We start from the raw sequence: 18765 nt of genomic DNA on the forward strand, positions 1-18765 counted from the left end.
AAGTGTAGATTGGAAATAATTTTCGTATAGGATTTTGAAGGCTTTGCTCTATTGTTGTCCTGTTTCTGTTGAGAATTCCAGTGATATTCTGATTCTAGTTCTGTCATCCAAAAGCGTTTTCTCTTTGGAAGTTTTTTTTTGTCTTTAGTATTCTGATATTTCACAGTACGTTTGGTGGGGTGTCTGTTTTCATTCATTGCATATAGACTTGAGGGGCCCTTCTTATCTATGAGCTCCTCCCATCGTATCCTTCAGTTCAGGAATTTTTTTTTTGTATTATTTTGTAAATCTTTTCCCATCTATGTTTTTACTTCTATGTTTTTATTCAGATATTGGACCTTTTAGTCTGGTCCTCTGGTTCTTTTCAGTTTTTCATCTCTTTTTGCTGACTCTTTTGGGTGATTTCCTCAACTTTATTTTCTAAGTCATCTATTTAATTTTTTATTTCTTCTATTTTTGCTTCTGAAGGTTTCTGTGCTTAGACTGTTTTTCATTTTTCTTTTTTGTCACATACTATTGTATGGCTGTAATAGCTCAAGAGAAATAAGAGTGCTCTCAGGATATTTTTATGACTATTTTTTTTAGGTTCTCTTCTTCCTGCATACTCTTTATCCATCCTCCGAGTTATTTCAGTTTTTTTTTGGCACCTGTTCCCGTAATAGGCCCTCCTCAAGTGCTTGGTGATTCTAACTTTCCAGTGTCCCATTGGAGATTCTGTGTACTCGGGCGGGTCTTGCTTACTGTGGCTTTTGAGTAGGGCAATCTGGCTGGACTGTTCTGTTGGGGAATCTCTCATGTCAGCATTTTTAGGTCTGATTACATTCTGGAGAGAAGGTGCCTGTGGGTATTCTGGGGATAAGTAGGGGAAGTGGGTTTGAGGTCTCAACGTTCAGCATGTAGACTTTTATTTAAGCTTCCTGTTTCCAGTACAGTTCCATTGCTTTCAACTGTGCTTGTATCCTTCATGTGAGAGGCTCTATTTTTTACTCCTTCCTAAAAATGCAGTTTTCTGCTGGGTTGTATAGGGTGTCATCTATGCAGAGATGGGAGGCCGTGTGACATCTACTTCCAAATCTTTTAGGGAATCCTCTTATTTTTAGACCCACCTTCTTGCATATCTCCTCAGATGTCAGGTATCGCCAGTCTCTCAGACTTTTAGGGGCAATATAGAGAAAATTGGATACCTTTGACTTTTCTCACTGTTGGTTTAGGATTCAACTTTGGCTGAGTCAGTTACCACTTGTACATCTGCTTTCCAGCTTCCAACATTTCTCCCACTTTCTTTTTTCTAGTGGTTTATGTCTTTTTCTTTTCTTTTCTTTTTTAATCCCTCAACTGTAGTTTTCGTAAGATTTGGGTTGGGTTAAAGGCTACATTAAACTGTCTTTATCCAGAAATCCCAGGCATGAGCTTTGCTTCATTGTAGTGGATACTACCCGTAGCCGATTTTACTTCTTCAGAGTTTGAGTTCATTTATTATTTGTTTTGTTTTCCTAGGTGCCGACCTTTACAGTTCCAGCCATCGAAATCTCACAAGAAGGTTTTGAAAAAAATGTTGAAATTTCTGGCTAAAGGAGAAATTTCCAGAGGAAATTGTGAGGGTAAGATGAGATGGGGAGGTCTAAAAACTACTTTAAAATGAAGTATCTTTCCAAGTTCTCACTTTCAGTCATTTTTTAAGTTAGGGGGAAGGGGTCCTTACTATAGTCAGGCCCTATGACTATGATGATGATTACTGTTAGAACTGCGGCCGCTGTCACCTTGATTTGTTGGCCCCAAGTCAAGGATATGGGGAACATATTCCAGGGAGGGTCTAGCTTGGGGAGAAGATTAAGGATCGTTTTAAAGATGTGATGTCCTGGAGTTTATTGAAATATTAGTTTTCACAGTGCTTTGGTAACTCTTACCTTACTTGATCCTAGTAATATCCTTAAGAAGTAAACAGAAAGTGGTATTGTCTCTGGGGACACAGATCCTTATGTGTAATTTACACACGATTGCACAATCACTTTTACTACTGAGTAAAGTTCAGATTTTCTGTGTTTGAGAGTTAATGCTTACTTTAGTAAATAATATTGCTTGAGATTGTTTCTTACACGTCTGATAAATTTTGAATTGTAAGTGAATTTCCTAAAAGATAATTACTACCATTTAATTAGCTTTAGTTACAGAGTCTTCGCATTTTCAGTTTTTTCAGTATTATTACTTTTTTAAAAAGCTTACAGGCAGTGCCTAAGACCTGAGCGTAAGACTGGGAATGCCATCCGTTCTTCGGTTTTGCTCGCTTCTGCCGTAGGCAGTACTTAACCTTGGGAGCCTCCCACCCTAGTCTTAGCTTGTTGTTTCCTTCCCCATGTGTGTTTTGAATGCCACAATGTCCCAGTCCCTGTTCTAAGCACTAGAGAGACAGTAGCCAGCAAGACAGTGCCCTCATGCACTGTCCTTAACGGACCAGGATTCAAGACGACTTGGAGCAGACTTGGCAGAGCTGGGACAACAAGGAGGCCTGAAGGCCTGGGTCATGGAGGCTCAGGGGCAGTTGGAGCATCGGGAGTATCAGCATTTTGTTGGTATATAACCTTAAAGGTTAAGTAGAGTTTGTTGGTTTGTTAATTTAAACTTTTTTTCAGTGGTTGGAATCATGTTCTGAGTTTCAAAAATTAATATTCAGTTAAGCTTTGAGGATACTGTCCATTCGTAAATTTGTGGTTGTCTGTCTTTTTATGTAGCTTTTATGTTTGGTTCTTTATTTGACTTGTTATAGTCTTAATTATTTATGTTTGCAACTTAATTCCTAGTGATACACTCATTAGGGCAAAGGCCAAACAGCTTTAACAAAGAGACACTGAAGTGCAGGGACTAAACCAATGATAGAGGTCTGTTTCTTTCCTCACACAGCTGTCCACTGCAGGTGTTCCGGGTTGGCCTGCAGCTCTGCTTCCCCTCCCAGCCATTCTGGGACTCTGTTCAACATGTGATTTCCAAGGTCGCTTTGGTTTTTATTGATCCAGCTAGTTGGGGGGAGGGGGGAAGGATGGAAGTTTAGAGTCACAGATTTCCTTTAAAACAAGTGAGGCAGAATCGGACATCTCATCGTGGTTATATTTCATGGGCAGGAGTGTGGATGGGACTTGCGAAGGGCCTGGCAGTACATTCCCCTGCTTAGGTGCCACTGCCTGAAGTGCAACTCTGTCACGTTGGAACACAGGAGAATAGATCTGGTGAACACACAGTAGTTTCTGTCACATTGTATTAAAGGTGCATTTTTTTTCTTTATTTTAATTGTATAAGATGGTCTGGCTGATGGATTTTGATTTTTTTCTGATTTGTAGATGAGCCTATGGAGCCTACCATGGAGGACGCTGTTGCTGGTGACGTTGCGTTAATCAATAAATTGGATATACAGTGTGACCTTAAAACGCTCAGTGATGACCTCAAAGAGAGCTTAAAGAGTGAAGAGAGGAAGAAAGGAAAAACCTCAAAGAAAGCAGAATCTAATGACTTAATTCAGTCACAAAATATAGAAGCAAAGTTGGGCTCTGGTGAACCATCACACTCAATTGGAGTACTTACAGTTCCTAAGCCAGGTAGTGAAAGTTTGTTATTAAAGTCATATTAAGTGATTTTCTTTGTGCTTGTGACATTACCTCTGGGCCCTCTCATCAGCTACAAAAAATGAATTACTCATGAAATCTGTAAAATGGATCCCTGTTTTATACAACTTATTCTCTGGATTTAGATGGACAAATTATCTTTTTTAAAACTGCAATGTTGAAAAAGCCTGAAATAATAGCCTTATTATCCCCAAATATAGATATTTTAAAAGAGTTCCATTTTTTCCTAAAACTTTGGGGCCTAAGAGATTTGAGAACCAAATTTTTGTCAGTGAAAAGATGTGCTAAACATTTTTATAGTCAAAATTAATTTTAGTTTAAAAATGTTCAGATTCTGATAGTTAACTTCACTTTTAATAAGGTAAGATTTTTTAATATTTTTACTTCTAAAAGAATAAGGTTTAAAAATTTTATTCAGTGGTAAATGAGTTTATTACATGTGTATGTGTGTGCACATGCATGGGTGTGTTTATGATTCTTTTAAAAATTATTTTACAGAATGTCAGTTTGGATGGTTATTATGTTTCAGTTTTTGAATTCTTTATTTATAGAAAATGATCCAAGGGAGAAATTTTAGGGCTGTTTTAGGTTCTGTTGTCATGTGTTACATGCGTTAAAGTCCAGAAAGCTGTCTGTTTGTCTTTTTTTTTAATGTAAGGCTTCCAGGGCGTTCAAATTGATGTTGGTCTGAGATTTTATCCTAATACGAGCAGTCCAATCAGATATTTTGAATGATTTAGATAATTTCTTTCACCTTTTAGCGTCTTAGGCAATAGGGTCAGTCCTTTTATTTTTAATTTTTTTATTATAAAAATTATTTACGGTGTATCAAATTTAGAAAGCCATTTTGGAGAATTTCAAATAGACAAATGTAGACTAAATATAATAATGAGCTTCCGTGCAGCCTACCCTCGTTCAAAACAAGAATCGACTCCTGATGACCACCCTCGTTTCCTCTATTCTCGTAACTAGTTCCCCTGTCCGGCATTATGTTGATGGGAATTCCAGATGTTGTATCATCCTGTGTTTCAGATTGTATCTCTAAAAGATAACTTTAAAAATTACATCCATAATACTATTGTTACACCGAAATAAAATTTCTTAATGCCACTGAATAGTCAGTGTTTAAATCTCTAATTTTTAAACATTTGCTTGCATCAGCTCCTGCGTTTTTATTGCAGTTTATTTGATAGAGAAACTGTGCAACCTGTCGGTTGCTGGCTCTACTCTCTGCGTCTGACCAGAAACGTCTGCAGTGCGGCTTTGCATGTTCCCCACCCGCCCATGAATTGGTGGTTACTCTAGAGCCTTCGTCAGAGTTCAGCATTTAATTGCTATTTTGCTTTTTGGAGAGGAGTAAACCTTAATCAGGTTATTTATTTGGGGATGGGTAAGGTTACTTCTCGAGTGGTGGGTGTTCTTTCAGGAGACATTTAATGTCCGGGTTCCTCTCTTTTTGTTAGTGTTAGTAGCCTTGGATGCTCAAGGCATTAAATTCATTAGATAGTCTATCATTCATTCTTCATTTACGGCTAGAATCCTTCTGTAAAGAGAACTGTCCTCTCATCTGCTTGAGGCGGGACAAATTCTTTTATTTGATTTTCCATTCTTCGAAGTAACATCTTCTTACAGCGGCCAGGTCATTTTTGAGGGGATGTCATTGTGAATTCATGGATCTAAACACATTGGCTGTGTTATAATTCTTTGCTCCTGTGAGAGCTTCTCTTAGTTGGCTTCTGAGTCCTGTTGGTGCCGTCTTGGCAGTCTTGGCTGCATCTTTGCTATTGGGTATGACGTGATGCTCCTGGATCGTCTTGTGCAGCCATTTCTCCAAGGAGTCCTGGTTGGTTTTAGTGGGAAATGGTATTTGGAGATCACAGACTAGTCTAGAAGCTCTCATTGCTACTGACTTGGTCCTTGTTTTCTAGGCTTTTTCAATGAACAGACTTAAGGGATCTTGAAGTCATATTGATACTTCCAATTTAAATTCAGTACTACAGTATTTTTACCTTTTTTGTTTGGTCATTTTCTCTCATATTTGTATCATCTTTCTTCCACATTGAGAAACCTAGTTCTCTGGGACTTTGGGGGTGGTAGAGAGTATCAGAGTATCACAGTTACCCATTTGCTTTATCCCGCGTTGCACGCAGTCGTAGAATAAGTACCAGCCTCACCTCCAGCTGTGTCATTACTGAAATGTTAAATTTTTGTGGTTTTTTTACAATATCTCTGAGAATGTGAAACCTTTTTTTATAAAACACATAGCACTAATTTAGATTTTTCTCTGGAAACCTGCATTTCCATTTTATTTTTAAAAGTATTAAAAGTATATTCCCTTGGACTTAATTAGAAGCTATACAGATCTAGTGACCTCTGTTCCAAACAGTTGGGACTAATGGAGGATTCTTGAGTGGTTTGAATCTCTGGATACAGGGTCTGTGTGATGTACTGATTTTATGTTGTTGATTTGTTTACATCCAGCTGGACGACTTTATTGATCTGAGAAGATCCGTATCTAAATAAGCAGAAGTCCTCATTTGCTGTCCACTGTAGTGGGTGACATGATAGTACGTAAAAGTAGAAGAGAACAGTTGTGATAAGGATCGTTTCGTCCAATGAATGAATTGGCGTAAAGGTGACATAGGTGGTCTTTTCATAAAAATACTGAAGTTTTGTTTCACAGTTCACTCTGGATAGTTTCATAATTCATAATTTTAATACTTTGCTAGGGAATGTAATTTTGAGTAACTGTAGGAAATGCAGGGCCTTTTTGTTTATTACCAGTGATGGAATGCCTATGTTGGTAGAACATTATTTTAGGTCTTGGTGACACGCATAATAGCTAACAGTAGAAGGTAGCCCTAGTTGCATGGTAGGTACTGTTTTATGAGCTGCTCATACCATTTTTTTTCCTTTAGGCGAGGCAACCCTTGGTTGACCTCACAGATTGCAAAGACCTTGTCAGCTTACAATCCCTTATTTTTTTATTTTTATTTTCTACTCCTATAGCACCTGGTCTTCCTAGATGGTCTCCCATCCAAGTACTAACCAGGCCCGCCCCTGCTTAGCTTCCGAGATCAGATGGGATCGGGCTTGTTCAGGGTGGCATGGCCATAGACCGAGCTGCACATACCTTAACTCGTTAAATCCTCCCAGGGGCGCCGTGGGTGAAACTGGTTATCTTTCTCATGCGGACGGATGAGGGGACCTGCCAAGGCCTCCAGCCAGTCGACCACTGACCTCGCGGTCTAGGGTGGCGTGCCTGCTCGTACCCTGTATGCCTTTGTGCCCCAGAACAAATCTGAGAGAGGACACAGTCTCTAGCCAAAGAAAATGGGTTCTCGGAGGCAGCAGAGGAACGGGTAGAATCAGCTTTTTGTTACCTGGTTGCTGCACTTAACTCTCAGTCTTTTTTGTGGGTAAACTGTGTTTTTAAGTGGAAGATGTTCACGGAGTTGTAATGTGGTCTCAGTATTTCTGAACTCGTTTTCTCGTCAGAGTAGTTTCTTTTGACTAGTTTTTGGTCTCAGGCAAGTCCCTTGACTTTCTAGGTCTTTTCTTCTCTGTAAAATTGAACTTGCTATTCCTGTAAACCTTCTCTACGCTGACTTTTATGTAATTAGAATATGTAATTTAAAAGTAGGATATTTGTAATTTCCTTCATAACTTTTAAAAAATTACAAATTGATGTTCGTTGTTAGAATATTTAGAGAAAAGAGAAGACTACAAAAAGAGAAGAAACCTCTTTATTTCTAAACTCAAGTAAATTGACTGTTAATGTGGTATATTTCTTTCCAAGTTTTTTTCTAAATATTTTTACTGTATATATTTATACATAATCGGAATTATTTTTTAACATTGTGTAATGACAAATCCCCTAAAGTTTCTAAAGCATTTTTAATGAGCGTATGATATTCTGTTGTTATTTTAAACATTGTGTAATTACTCTAAAATTGGGCATTTAGATCATTTTCAGATTTTCATTTGTGTTATTTGCCTGTATGTCTTATAATTTACTCAGGATAGATTTCTTGAGGATGACTTACTAGATTGAAGGGTACTCACTAAAATGTGTGGTTTATAATATTAAAATTTTTATATTTTAAAAGGCCTTGATATTTGCTCTTTTAGTTAAAACAGAACTGTGATTAACTAGAGCTAACTAACGAGACTCCTCACTTAGGTGGAGAGAGACACAAATACTTTCAACTAAGCAAGGATGTTTTTCCATTATAAAATCTGCTAGAGTATGTCCTGGGGTTGGTACTCGTTTACAACCAGAAGCTAAGCACATATCAGCGTCACCAGTGCTTTTAGGAACATGTCCCTCAGAAATGTGGGCTGGAGACAGCAGTGTCCTGATACAAAAGATACTTGATGATGTTCTTTCTGCTTACAAAGGCAGAGAAGAAGGTGAATATTTTTTAAAAGGAGAGAGAGTTTCAACAGCAAGAACTGCGGAAAAGTTCTGTGCTTGTTTACATCCTTGGGCAGTTCCTGTTTCGGAGGTAGAATTTTAAGGTCAACTGAGAGCCCCACACCAGGATCCTCTGAAACCTGGCTTGCCCCACAGCTAACTCTTTGGACTTATTCTGTAGAATCTTTGAGACTTTTGAAAAAACATTTCTAGAGCCAAATGTGATTGGTCTAATATTTTGAAATTTTTTTTTTTTAGGCAAAGGGGCAGATTTGAGTAAGCCTCCATGTCGAAAGGCAAAGGAAATCCGGAAAGAAAGGAAAAGGTTAAAACTCATGCAGCAGAACCCAGCTGGAGAACTCCAGGGCTTCCAGAGTCGGGGTGAACCACTGTCTTTGTTCCCACCCAAGGCTAGATCCAACCAGCCCAAGTCACTTGAAGATTTAATTTTTGAATCTTTACCAGAGAATGCATCACACAAGTTGGAGGTACTTTGAAGGATATATATATTTTGGGTTTGTCTTATTTTTTGTTTTCTGTTGTGTACCTTATATATTTCCATTTGAGGTTATACTAATTCGTTGATGTGTTGCCGTTTAAATAATGAAAAATTAAAGTGAGTTGGGATGGAGTGGCGTTTGTACATACTAAGTCAACTGCTACTTGAGAGAAACTTCTTTTTAAGATTAAAAAAATAGGCAGTTTGACGAAAGTTGTGAAAACAATTGCAGTTTTAGCATGTTATTATGTGTAAAGTACTCTGGCTTTTGGTATTCCTTGATTGAAATTTAGTAGTTAAAAGTGAAAAAGAAAAAATATTATTTAAATTTCATTTTTGGCAGTTTTGGTTTAGATAGCAAAAGATCACACTAGGCAAATCACTGTTTTTTTCTGTTCTAATATTCTGATCTTGATCAGGGCAGCAGATAGTATTACATGCGCAAGCCATCAGGTGGAAATTATCTAAACAATAGTAAATTGTACTACTGTAAACTTCTTTCATTAATTTCCCCAAACCAATTTGGGCATCATATGAATACTTTGAGAATATTCCTATTATTTTTCCCAAATTGATTTACATTCCAGATTCAGTCTAGATTTTTCAGTATTTGGTATTTATAAATTTCTTTTCTAAAACATTAGCCATAATGATTTTATCATATTCTCATACTTACTTGATTAGTAACTGGTCAGCCTTTGAATTGATAGCTTGATATCATTTAAGAACATCACTTATCACTTCAGACTTGATACTAAAAATTAACTGACACAGTTAAAGTTAATGCTACTTAAAATAGTTTATGAGGAGTCTTTTGTCTTTTGATCATAAATAATAATGTATTCAGGGCACCAGGCATACCCACTGTAACAGTTCTACAGTAGGTAGCTTTTGCTTTGTGATGTAACGATACCCAGGACGGATAGAGATTTGTTGTCCACTGGGTGTCACTCTTTCTTCACGGAAGAGTTACTTCTCAGAGCAGACACGAAAAGTTCCCAGTTTCGTGTTTTTATTATATTCCATTTGATTTTCTGTCTTTTTCATTTTACTAACACATTTTAACTGGTTAGTAAATAATTAATGTTAAATGTTAGCCATTACTCTGTGCAATTACAGTTTTTAACTCATTTTCATTTTATATAAGAGTAATCTAAGACACAGAGAGATTAATGTATATTCTCAACCAAGATGATGACATTAAGATTTGAGTAAAGGAAATCCTGACTTTAGAGTTTTCATTCTTAATTATGCTATGAAATAGGAACACTTTGTTGTCCTATTAGAAATAACACATGAAATAGTGTCCAAAAATATATATTCACATTATTAGTCTTTCTGACTGAGATACTGAAGGTGGTTGCACACAACTAAGATTAAAGAGTATGTATTTGTGTTTGCGTCTCGAGTGCCATAAGTATTCTATCGTTTTATGATAGAGGCCGGCTCACATAACTCGGTCATAGAATCTAACTAGTCTTAGGATTTAGACAGGATCCTCTGCCTTCTTAATGAGTGTCATTTTGAGAAGTTACTTTGTTTACTAACTGATTGATTTTTAATATTAAAATATATATTTATGCTTTAATATTTGTGTTAATACTTTTGGTTCTTTTTGGGTGGGAATAACTATTAATGCATATTCCATGGAATAAATAAATGTATTAATGAAAATTGTTTTTAACTCCTTCTGAAGGTGAGGGTGGTGAGATCATCTCCACCAAGTTCTCAGTTCAAAGCCACAATGCTGGAGTCCTTCCAGGTCTATAAACGTTACCAGATGGTTATCCACAAGCAGCCACCTGATAAACCAACTGTGAGCCAGGTCAGCAGGCCAAGTGTAATTTTTCTGCGCAAATGGAACTTTCCCTCCATTTGCTATCACTGTGTGAATCTTTGGTTTATTTTTGGTGCATTTTATTTATATCCAGTTTGCAGCCTATCTGCAAAGAGTTAGGACTATGGATTAAAGGACATTCTGAAAGTGCAAATTTTACTAGGGTCACATTAAGTGCCAATCATGTCTAATTGCAAAGTGGAAAAGTAACTCACAAAATGAATTATTTTTACTTAAAGTCACTATGTTTAGATGCATTTATCTAAAAGTAATGAATAGAGCTCTAAGTAAATATATTAGGAAAAAACAAAAAAACCTTTACTTTTTATGGTAGGCATACTTTGCCTGTTAATGGTTAGTATGCTTTATCTCCATTTGAAAGTCATGTGTCAAAAGGGTCTATAACAGCTGACTTACTCTTTCGCTGTGCTGCCCATACACAGCGGGCGGAACTGGAAAAGTAGACAGCACAGTGTTTCAGCAGAAGTCCTCAGCTGCTCGTGATGTTACAGATCAGATTACCTAGGGAAAATCCGAGAAGGGAAAAAGCTTAAAATACTTTATTTGTAGTGGTGACCAAAATAGTGGCCATTATCATTAGCATTATCATTGATATCAATGAATTATAATTATCAACTCTAGGGCATGCAGAAAACCACTGTAGTTGGGTAGAGAAAAAAACCAAAGGAAAAGAGAAATGAACTGCCTTGTTCCTTCTGGGTTAAATTTGCATCAGCGTTAGTGCGAAGTCAGTGCTCCAGGCTGTGCCTGTCGGCCTGGTCCAGGTCCAGGGTCCATTCATTTGGTGACATTCCCAGTGCTGAGCTTTGGAATGGATTTGCGGAGATCTTACTCTGGCCTCACCTTCAGAAGCATGTCAGCAGCTGGAGGTGTTTCAATAGCATTTGCTTGTATTTTCCTTGCTCTGAAGGTGAGGTTAGTACCTGTCTCCTTTGAGGACCCAGAGTTCAAGTCGTCCTTCAGCCAGTCATTTTCTTTATATGTCAAGTATCAAATGGCCATACACCAGGATCCGCCCGATGAATGTGGGAAGACCGAGGTACCTTTCGTTAAATGTTTTCCTGTGTTGATGATATTGTCTGTGAAGAAGCGTAATGTAACTTTCTTATGCTGTTTTTTTTAAGTGGAGTGTATGTTACTTTCTACTCTAAGTGTGGATTACTGAATATATGTGAGAATGAGTCATACTTGAGAGCATTTTAAATCCTCAGAGTAAAGGATGTGTTCTTTTTCAGTCATCTGCCCAGGACCCCAGATGTAGCGTGTTTGTCTTGTAAGTCATGGGGCTCAGTCAGCAGACGTCACTGAGTGCTTGTCATGTGCCAGCCTTTGTGCCACAGCACAAAGGGAAGAGTCTCTGGCTTCAAGGAATCGATAATCAAATGAGAAGGACCGACCAGTCAACAAACATATCTTAACCAGAAGCAAGTGAGAAAGAATTAAATATGTTGAGATTATATAGAACATCATTTAATAAGCATTTATCGAGAGCCTATATTTTTTAGGCTGGAGATATTTATTTATTTTTAATTTATTTAAATTAGCTTCAAGTATACAGTACATTGGTTAGTCATCTATATAGTTCATAAAACGATCCCCCCAGTTGCTCCCTCCCTCCCCTGCCCCTCCACCTAGCCATCATATTAATGCTAACTGTATTCCCTCTGGGTGCAGTTACTAATTTGTACTACTTTAACCCTTCACCTCATTCTCCCATCCCCCCAAACTCCCTCCCCTCTGTCCGACACCAAATTATCCACTATATTTGTGAGTCTGTTTTTGATTAGTTTGTTCTTTTTGTTCTTAGATTCTGCATATAAGTGAAATCATATGGTATTTATCTTTCTCTGTCTGACTTATTTCACTCAGCATAATAACCTCTAGGTCTATCCAAGTCGCTGCAAATGGTAGGATTTCATTTTTTTAATGGCTGAGTAATATTCCATTGTATATATGGACCATAGTTTCCTTATCTAATCGTCTGTTGATGGGCATTTAGATTGCTTCCATATCTTGGCTGTTGTAAATTGTGCTGCTGTGGATAATGGAGTGTATAGATCTTTATGAATTATTGTTTTGGTTTTCTTTGGATAAATATCTAGAAGTGCAATTGCTGAGTCAAAAGCTATATCCATTTTTAATTTTTTGAGAAACCTCCATACTGTTTTCAATAGTGACTGTACCAGTTTGCAATCCCACCAACAGTGTGTGAGAGTTCCCTTTTCTCTGCATCCTCTCCATCACTTGTTTTTTGATTTACTGATGATAGCCATTCTGACAGATGTGAGGTGCTATCTCATAGTGGTTTTAATTTGCTTTTCTCTGATGGTTAGTGACCTTGAGTGTTGTTTCATATGTCTGTTAGCCATCTGTATTTCCTCTTTGGAGAAGTATCTGTTCAGGTCTTCTGCCCATTTTTTAATTGGATTGTTTGTTTGTTTGTTGTTGAGTTATATAAGTTCTTTATATATTTTGGATATTAACCCCTTATCAGATGTATCATTAGCGAATACCTTCTCCCAGTGGTTTTCTTTTTGTTTTGTTGATAGTTTCCTTTGCTGTACAAAAACTTTTTAGTTTGATGTAGTCCCATTTGTTTATTTTTTCTTTTGTGTCCCTTGCCCGAGGAGATACATCGACTTTGATGTGGCTCCTTTATATTATCAGATGTAGGTGTTACAATCAGCTGGACTTCAGGCAATTCTCCACGTTGATTATTTTATAATTAGGTTGTAATTTCACTGAGGACCTGGGAGGAGACGAACCCTGCTTTTACCTAGTCTGCCATCTTCCCAACCTCTAGGCTGGAGATATTTAGAAGAATAAGAGATTGCACAGTTGTTACGGTGGGACAGTGGTGTGTTGGAAGAAAGATGCCAACAGATGCAGAAGAATTAAAGTTTTGATTTGTTTGGTTTTCTTTTTTTTAATGACAGTATGTTAGCTTAAAAGCAGTGATTACAAGGAAGGAATTACTGCCGCACGTTTCCTGAGAGGGCTGACTTCTGGTCTCCCAGAGCCTTGCTGGTTAAAGCGTGGCACGCAGACCAACAGTGTCTGGAATGCAGACTCTTTGGCCCCCGCTCAGACCTCCTGAACCAGAATCTGCATTTCGAACTTGGTTTCCAGGCTATTCGTGCGCACGCTGCCATTTGAGAAGCGCTTCCATTAGTCCTCCATTGAGACGTGAAGCCCTGGACGATTGCACTGACGGGTCCTAAGGGTCCTGCCAGGTGCAGGAAGCACCTTTCAATGTCCTCAGGGAGTCCCACTTCTTTCTGAACAGTAGTCCTTCCTCCCACCTTGGAGGTTCTGGCTTCGTGCCGACTTGCTTACTGGGTGTGATAGTTGGGCCGGAACATGCTGACCGGATCTGATATGTTTACCAGTAAAATAAAGATCGCTTTGCCAGGATTCCCTCCCGTAGGCTTCAGGCCTCTGTGGAGTCCATTCCCGCAGACTAGGCCCAATGCCTAAGATGTTCACAGTGTAATTGGGAAGATAGGCAGGTAAGCAAGACCAGTGCTGGTAGAGTTAGCTATTGGATTAGTACGGAAAGCCAGCAGAGTGTGGGACTTCAGGGTACGAGGTTTTTCTGAAAGAGGTGACATCTGAGCCAAATGTGAAATGATGAGTGTTTGTCAGGACAGAGAGAGAGAGGAGCATTCTCCACAGCAGGACAATATATAAGAAGAATAAAGTGCCACGTGTGGAATATTCTTACAAAATTGAACTTGAATCTATCAGCTTCTAGGTACAATAATCAGTTCACAAAAAATACAAGGAATAAAGGAATATGTTAAAATGACACTCGGACAATTCTATAAGGCAAATGACCTAATTTCTTTATATAATAAGAAAACAGTTTTTTTTTTTTTTAAAAAGAAATCTCTAAAAAAAACTTTCAAAAACGTATAACTACAATACCATAACCACCCTCAGCAAATTTAATAATTATACATCTAATACCCAGTTCATGTTTGATTTTCTTTAGTTGTCTTAAAAATGCCTTTTTAATAATAGTTAGTTTGACTCAGGATTCATGTAAGGTCTATAAATCACACTTGGTTGACATGCTCTGAAACATCTTTTAATTTAGAACAAATTTCCCTCATTTTTGATAGCAGTTTTTAAAGGAATGGAATCATTTGTCTTGGAATTAATTTTGTTTCCTTCTATTGATTCTGTTTTAAAATACAAGCAAACATATATGTGGTATCTGTGCGTGTGAGATGTTTCCACGCGTGTTTTTATGTCGGCGTGTGTATATATGCGCGTTTGTAGTGCATACCATATCACTTACACATACACTCACACGTACGTGCACACAGCTCCGCCTCTTCCTTACACAGCTGGAGTGTGCCAGCCTTGTGTATGTCTCGGAGGTCACTGCATAGCAGTCCATGGAGAGACCTTCATTTCCTACCTCGTAGTCTTCATACAACTACCATCATGTTTTTCAGACATTTATTGATGGCCATGTGTCTGTTTCCAGCCTTTCACGCTTGCACAGTGTTGCAGTGAGTGCCCGTGTGCATAGAAGTTTTTGTATTTCTGTCAGTTGTCTTCGCTATAGGTTTCCAGGTGCTGGGTCGAGGATGAATTTCTCTCCAGAGGGATTCCTCCCAGGGTTGTCAGCACACTTATGAGAATGCCTGCTCGTCCGGGGCCTGGCATGTGATCCCGTGTCCCACCCAGGCGCTTAGGTAGAGGGAGGGTCTTTATCTCAACTGCGTGTTTTAACCCATTTTCTGTTTAGAAAAAAAACAAAGTGCAGCTCGCCGCCAGCGTCCATTTAACTTTACGTAAACATACTCTTTGAGGCTGAAGCAAATCTGACTGGTTTTCAGTGTGAAAATAAAATATAAAAACTTCTTGGAGTAATTTCTAAACAGAACTTGTCTCTAATCCTAACATAAATCGGATTCATCAAATGAATCTTTGGCTAACAGCTGTTCAAGAACTGTTAACATGCATGGGAATGCTACGTTTTCTAGGATTTGATCTTTTCAGCGATCAAGAATTACTATATTTTGTAAGTGGAAACACCACTACTAAAACCAGGGTGCTTTAAATAGAATGTCATTTGTTTCCAAAGACTATCGATATACTAGAGTGATGCGAAAATAATAATAAAAGCGAGGTATTTCGTGGCACACTTTGGGGGTGAGGTCAGGGCTCTCATTCACGTCATCTCGGGGCGAATCCTGCAGTTGCAGGCGCTGCCGGTGAGTAATCTCGGGGCAAACGGGAAATGGGTTAAAAGGAGTAGGATGGTCCCCACGATGTCGGACATTCCAGAATCCTCCCTGGTACCGAATGCCCCTTTGGCGGTGGGTTTGTGTGGGAGGTTTTTATTCGGAAGGGATGAGACTGCGGGCAGAGCCAAGTGAGGTGCGTGATGGAACTCGACGTGAGCAATGGTAGGGAGAGGCCGCAGCAGAAACTGAGGAGGTGGCGGCGGCGGCAAGGATTTGGTATTTAGCGTGAAGGAGGATGTCTGTGGAGTTGGGAATGGAGGGAGAGCTAAGAGTTTCCGAGTATTTCATATTGAAGGAACCTAATTCTTGTCATGGAGTACAAAAGTAATTTCGCCTTGTACGTGATGACAGATTTCTGCATGAGTAAATGGCCAGCGTTCCTGTGCTCAGAGGCAGAAAGGAAAGCCAAAGAAACTTTTCTTGAAAAGTGTGACAGTTCTCCTGACTTGCTTTCGGGGCTCCATGCAGCAGCTCACCGTGGTGTGGTTTTATTAATACAAGAGGCAAAACTAATTTAATTATGTTTAAGAAAATACATTTTTTGCTCTCATAAGACATTTAAATAAGTCAGCATACTAACTTGGGGACTCGAAGCAACCATATCAGTGCATAAAATCCATTTTGACTCTGTTGCTAACCGTAAAATAATCATTTAAACATCTCGAAAATTTTTTGAGAGATTTGATGAGAAGATAAATAGATTATTTTTTGAGAGATTTGATGAGAAGATAAATAAATACAGATTGCTATGATATCCAAAACAGGAATTCAGTTCTTTTTACTAACATCTTTAGAAAAGTAGCGTATCATTGAAGATGGTGAGTTTGTGTAGGACTGCATAAATTAGCATGTTTGTTTCTATTACTATTTTCGATCATGCAGGTAGATGGATTTTCAGAAAATAATACAATATAAATGAAAACGAGAATAATTTGTGACCTACCTTTGTGTACTACAATATGAAACCAGCTTTTAAGAATCTTTGTTTTAGAAAATACCAGTAATTCCATATGATATAAATGTGGGATTTCTAGCTGAAATTTTGTCGATATTATAGCACATAAATGTTTATTTAGTGCCGTTGGTTCTGTAGAATAATTACAGTCGATCTCAGCTCTTTTGAGCAATTTGAAAAGCGGACTGTGCTCAGGGCTCCAGTAGTCTCCTCACACCTCTGAAGCACTGACTCAGTTGTTTTCCAAATTTCATGATAGACTTTCAAACATAAAGGAAAATGGAAAGAATAGTGTGCTGGTGACCTGTACAGTCATCACCTAGGTACAGCAGTGGTGACCGTTTCCATGTGTGCTTTATCTTTTTTGTGTATGAATCGTTTTATTTTATAATGCACAGTATGACATTTTACTCCTAAATTCTTTAGCTGCCATCTCTGAAAATAAGATGTGCTTTTCAAAATGTACTGTCATTCTTACACACAAGAAAGTTAACAATAATTTATAAATATCATGTAATATATTTACGTTTGTATTTATGTTTTACATCTGTTTTCTCATTTTTAAAAAATCAGCATCTAATCTAGGTTCATGTATTATAGTTGTTATTTTAGATTTTTTACCTCTAGAACAGCTTCTATTTTATATTTTTGTGATACTGACTTCTCCTCAACTTTTTACTTTGAAACTTGAAATTTATGAACAGAAAAGCTGAAAGAATACAATGAACACCTATAGATGTTCACCAAATTTCATCAGTTGTTAAGTTTGTCACATTCTCTTTTTCTTTCTTTTTTTACTGAAACCATTTGGTAGGAAGCTGTGGATAACACATCACCTGTAAATACTAAGCATGCTTCTCCTAAGAAAAAGTCTATTCTACATAACCACAGTGTTTATCATTCTTAAAAAATTAATAAACTCTGTTAATAGCAGAATTCATATTCAGATGTTTCCAATTATACCAAAAATACTTTTTATAGCATTTAAAAATATATAGTATCCAGTGAAGTTTCATGCATTGCATGAACTATTATGTTTATGTCATATTTATAAGATGGTTTAACTTTCTTTAGTCTTTTTATTTTTTTCTTATGACAGATATTTTTCAACAGTCTAGGCCATTTGTCTTTAGACTGCCTTATATTTGGGATTCGAGTGTTTCTTAGTGATTGGATGCAGCTTAAATGTTTTTAGGCATAGGTGATGTGTACTTAAAAAAAAAGCTTTATAAAATATGCTTTATATACAAAACTACACGGAAGTGTTCAGATACATGAATTTTTATGAATTGAACTTACTTGAAACTGGCTCTCAGATCAAGAAGTCGACTTCTACTGGCCTCTCAGAAGTCTCCTCCCCTCCTTTCCCAGCCACTGCCGGTGCTCTCTTGACATGCAAACCTGTAGAAGTTTTGCCTGTTTTATGCTCTGTGTGAATAGAACTGTATTTGTGTACTCTTGCGGTTTCTTTCATGCAGCATTGTTAGTGCAGTTCATATATGTTACCACATGTTGTAGATTGTTCAGTCTCTGCTGTATAGTGTTCACCTTATGAATATACCGTAATTCATCAGTTTCTGCTGTTGATGAGAGTTTGAGTAGCTCCTGGTTTGAGGCTGCTGTGAAGAGAGCCACACGTGTACATCTTCGGACATGTCTTGGCAGACACATGGGTTCATTTCTGTTGGGTGTCTGTCTAGGCAGAATTGCTGTGTCTGGGGTATGCAGATGTCCAGCCTTTTAGAGATTGCCAAACAGTTTTTTAGGGGTTGTGCCAGCTTTTTTGTCCAGTTGTATCATGTCAGATGGCACATAATGTCATCTTGTCCTTTATTTGTCCCCCCCCCACCTTGTCCCTTATGTGTGATGCTAGGTCTGCTCACTTGAGTGGATGGCAGCCATCAGATCTCTATTCAGTGACATTTTCACTTTTGTAATTAGATTTTTCCATCATAAAGGCACATATCCTTACTATTTAAAAAGTAATCTGTGGGATTATGTGGTTGAGATATTGAATAACTTTTTCCCCCAACAGCCTATCATCTAATCATTTTAGCATCTTTTGATGTTCTTTGCCTGAATCAGTAGTTATGGGAAAGTGGGAGGGACTGCAAAATGGTGATTTAATTAATTAAGAAATCAGACCTTGTCCAGCTGGTTC

The 18765-nt window shown here is 37.9% G+C and overlaps 1 protein-coding gene and 1 non-coding gene across 8 annotated transcripts in view; one reads left to right on the forward strand and one right to left on the reverse strand.

Annotated features, from left to right (window-relative positions):
• Window positions 1-18765, forward strand: part of ATE1 (arginyltransferase 1) — a 201465-nt gene that overhangs the window by 8592 nt on the left and 174108 nt on the right. For 4 of the 7 annotated variants that reach the window (XM_039870810.1, XM_039870812.1, XM_039870809.1 and 1 more), the window contains exons 4-8: window positions 1498-1601; window positions 3333-3587; window positions 8290-8519; window positions 10227-10355; window positions 11299-11427. In XM_039870810.1, the coding sequence (XP_039726744.1) occupies window positions 1498-1601; window positions 3333-3587; window positions 8290-8519; window positions 10227-10355; window positions 11299-11427 (847 nt within the window). The remainder of the gene's footprint in view (window positions 1-1497; window positions 1602-3332; window positions 3588-8289; window positions 8520-10226; window positions 10356-11298; window positions 11428-18765) is intronic. The other 3 variants (XM_039870815.1, XM_039870814.1, XM_039870813.1) reach the window with 2 other exon arrangements.
• On the reverse strand, window positions 6615-6733 carry LOC120608899 (5S ribosomal RNA). The gene has a single exon (XR_005654566.1). It is a non-coding gene; the product is annotated as a 5S ribosomal RNA (ribosomal RNA).

This window comes from Pteropus medius, unplaced genomic scaffold (genome assembly GCF_902729225.1).
Source record: "Pteropus medius unplaced genomic scaffold, Ma_sr-lr_union100, whole genome shotgun sequence".
Taxonomy (NCBI): Eukaryota; Metazoa; Chordata; class Mammalia; order Chiroptera; family Pteropodidae; genus Pteropus; species Pteropus medius.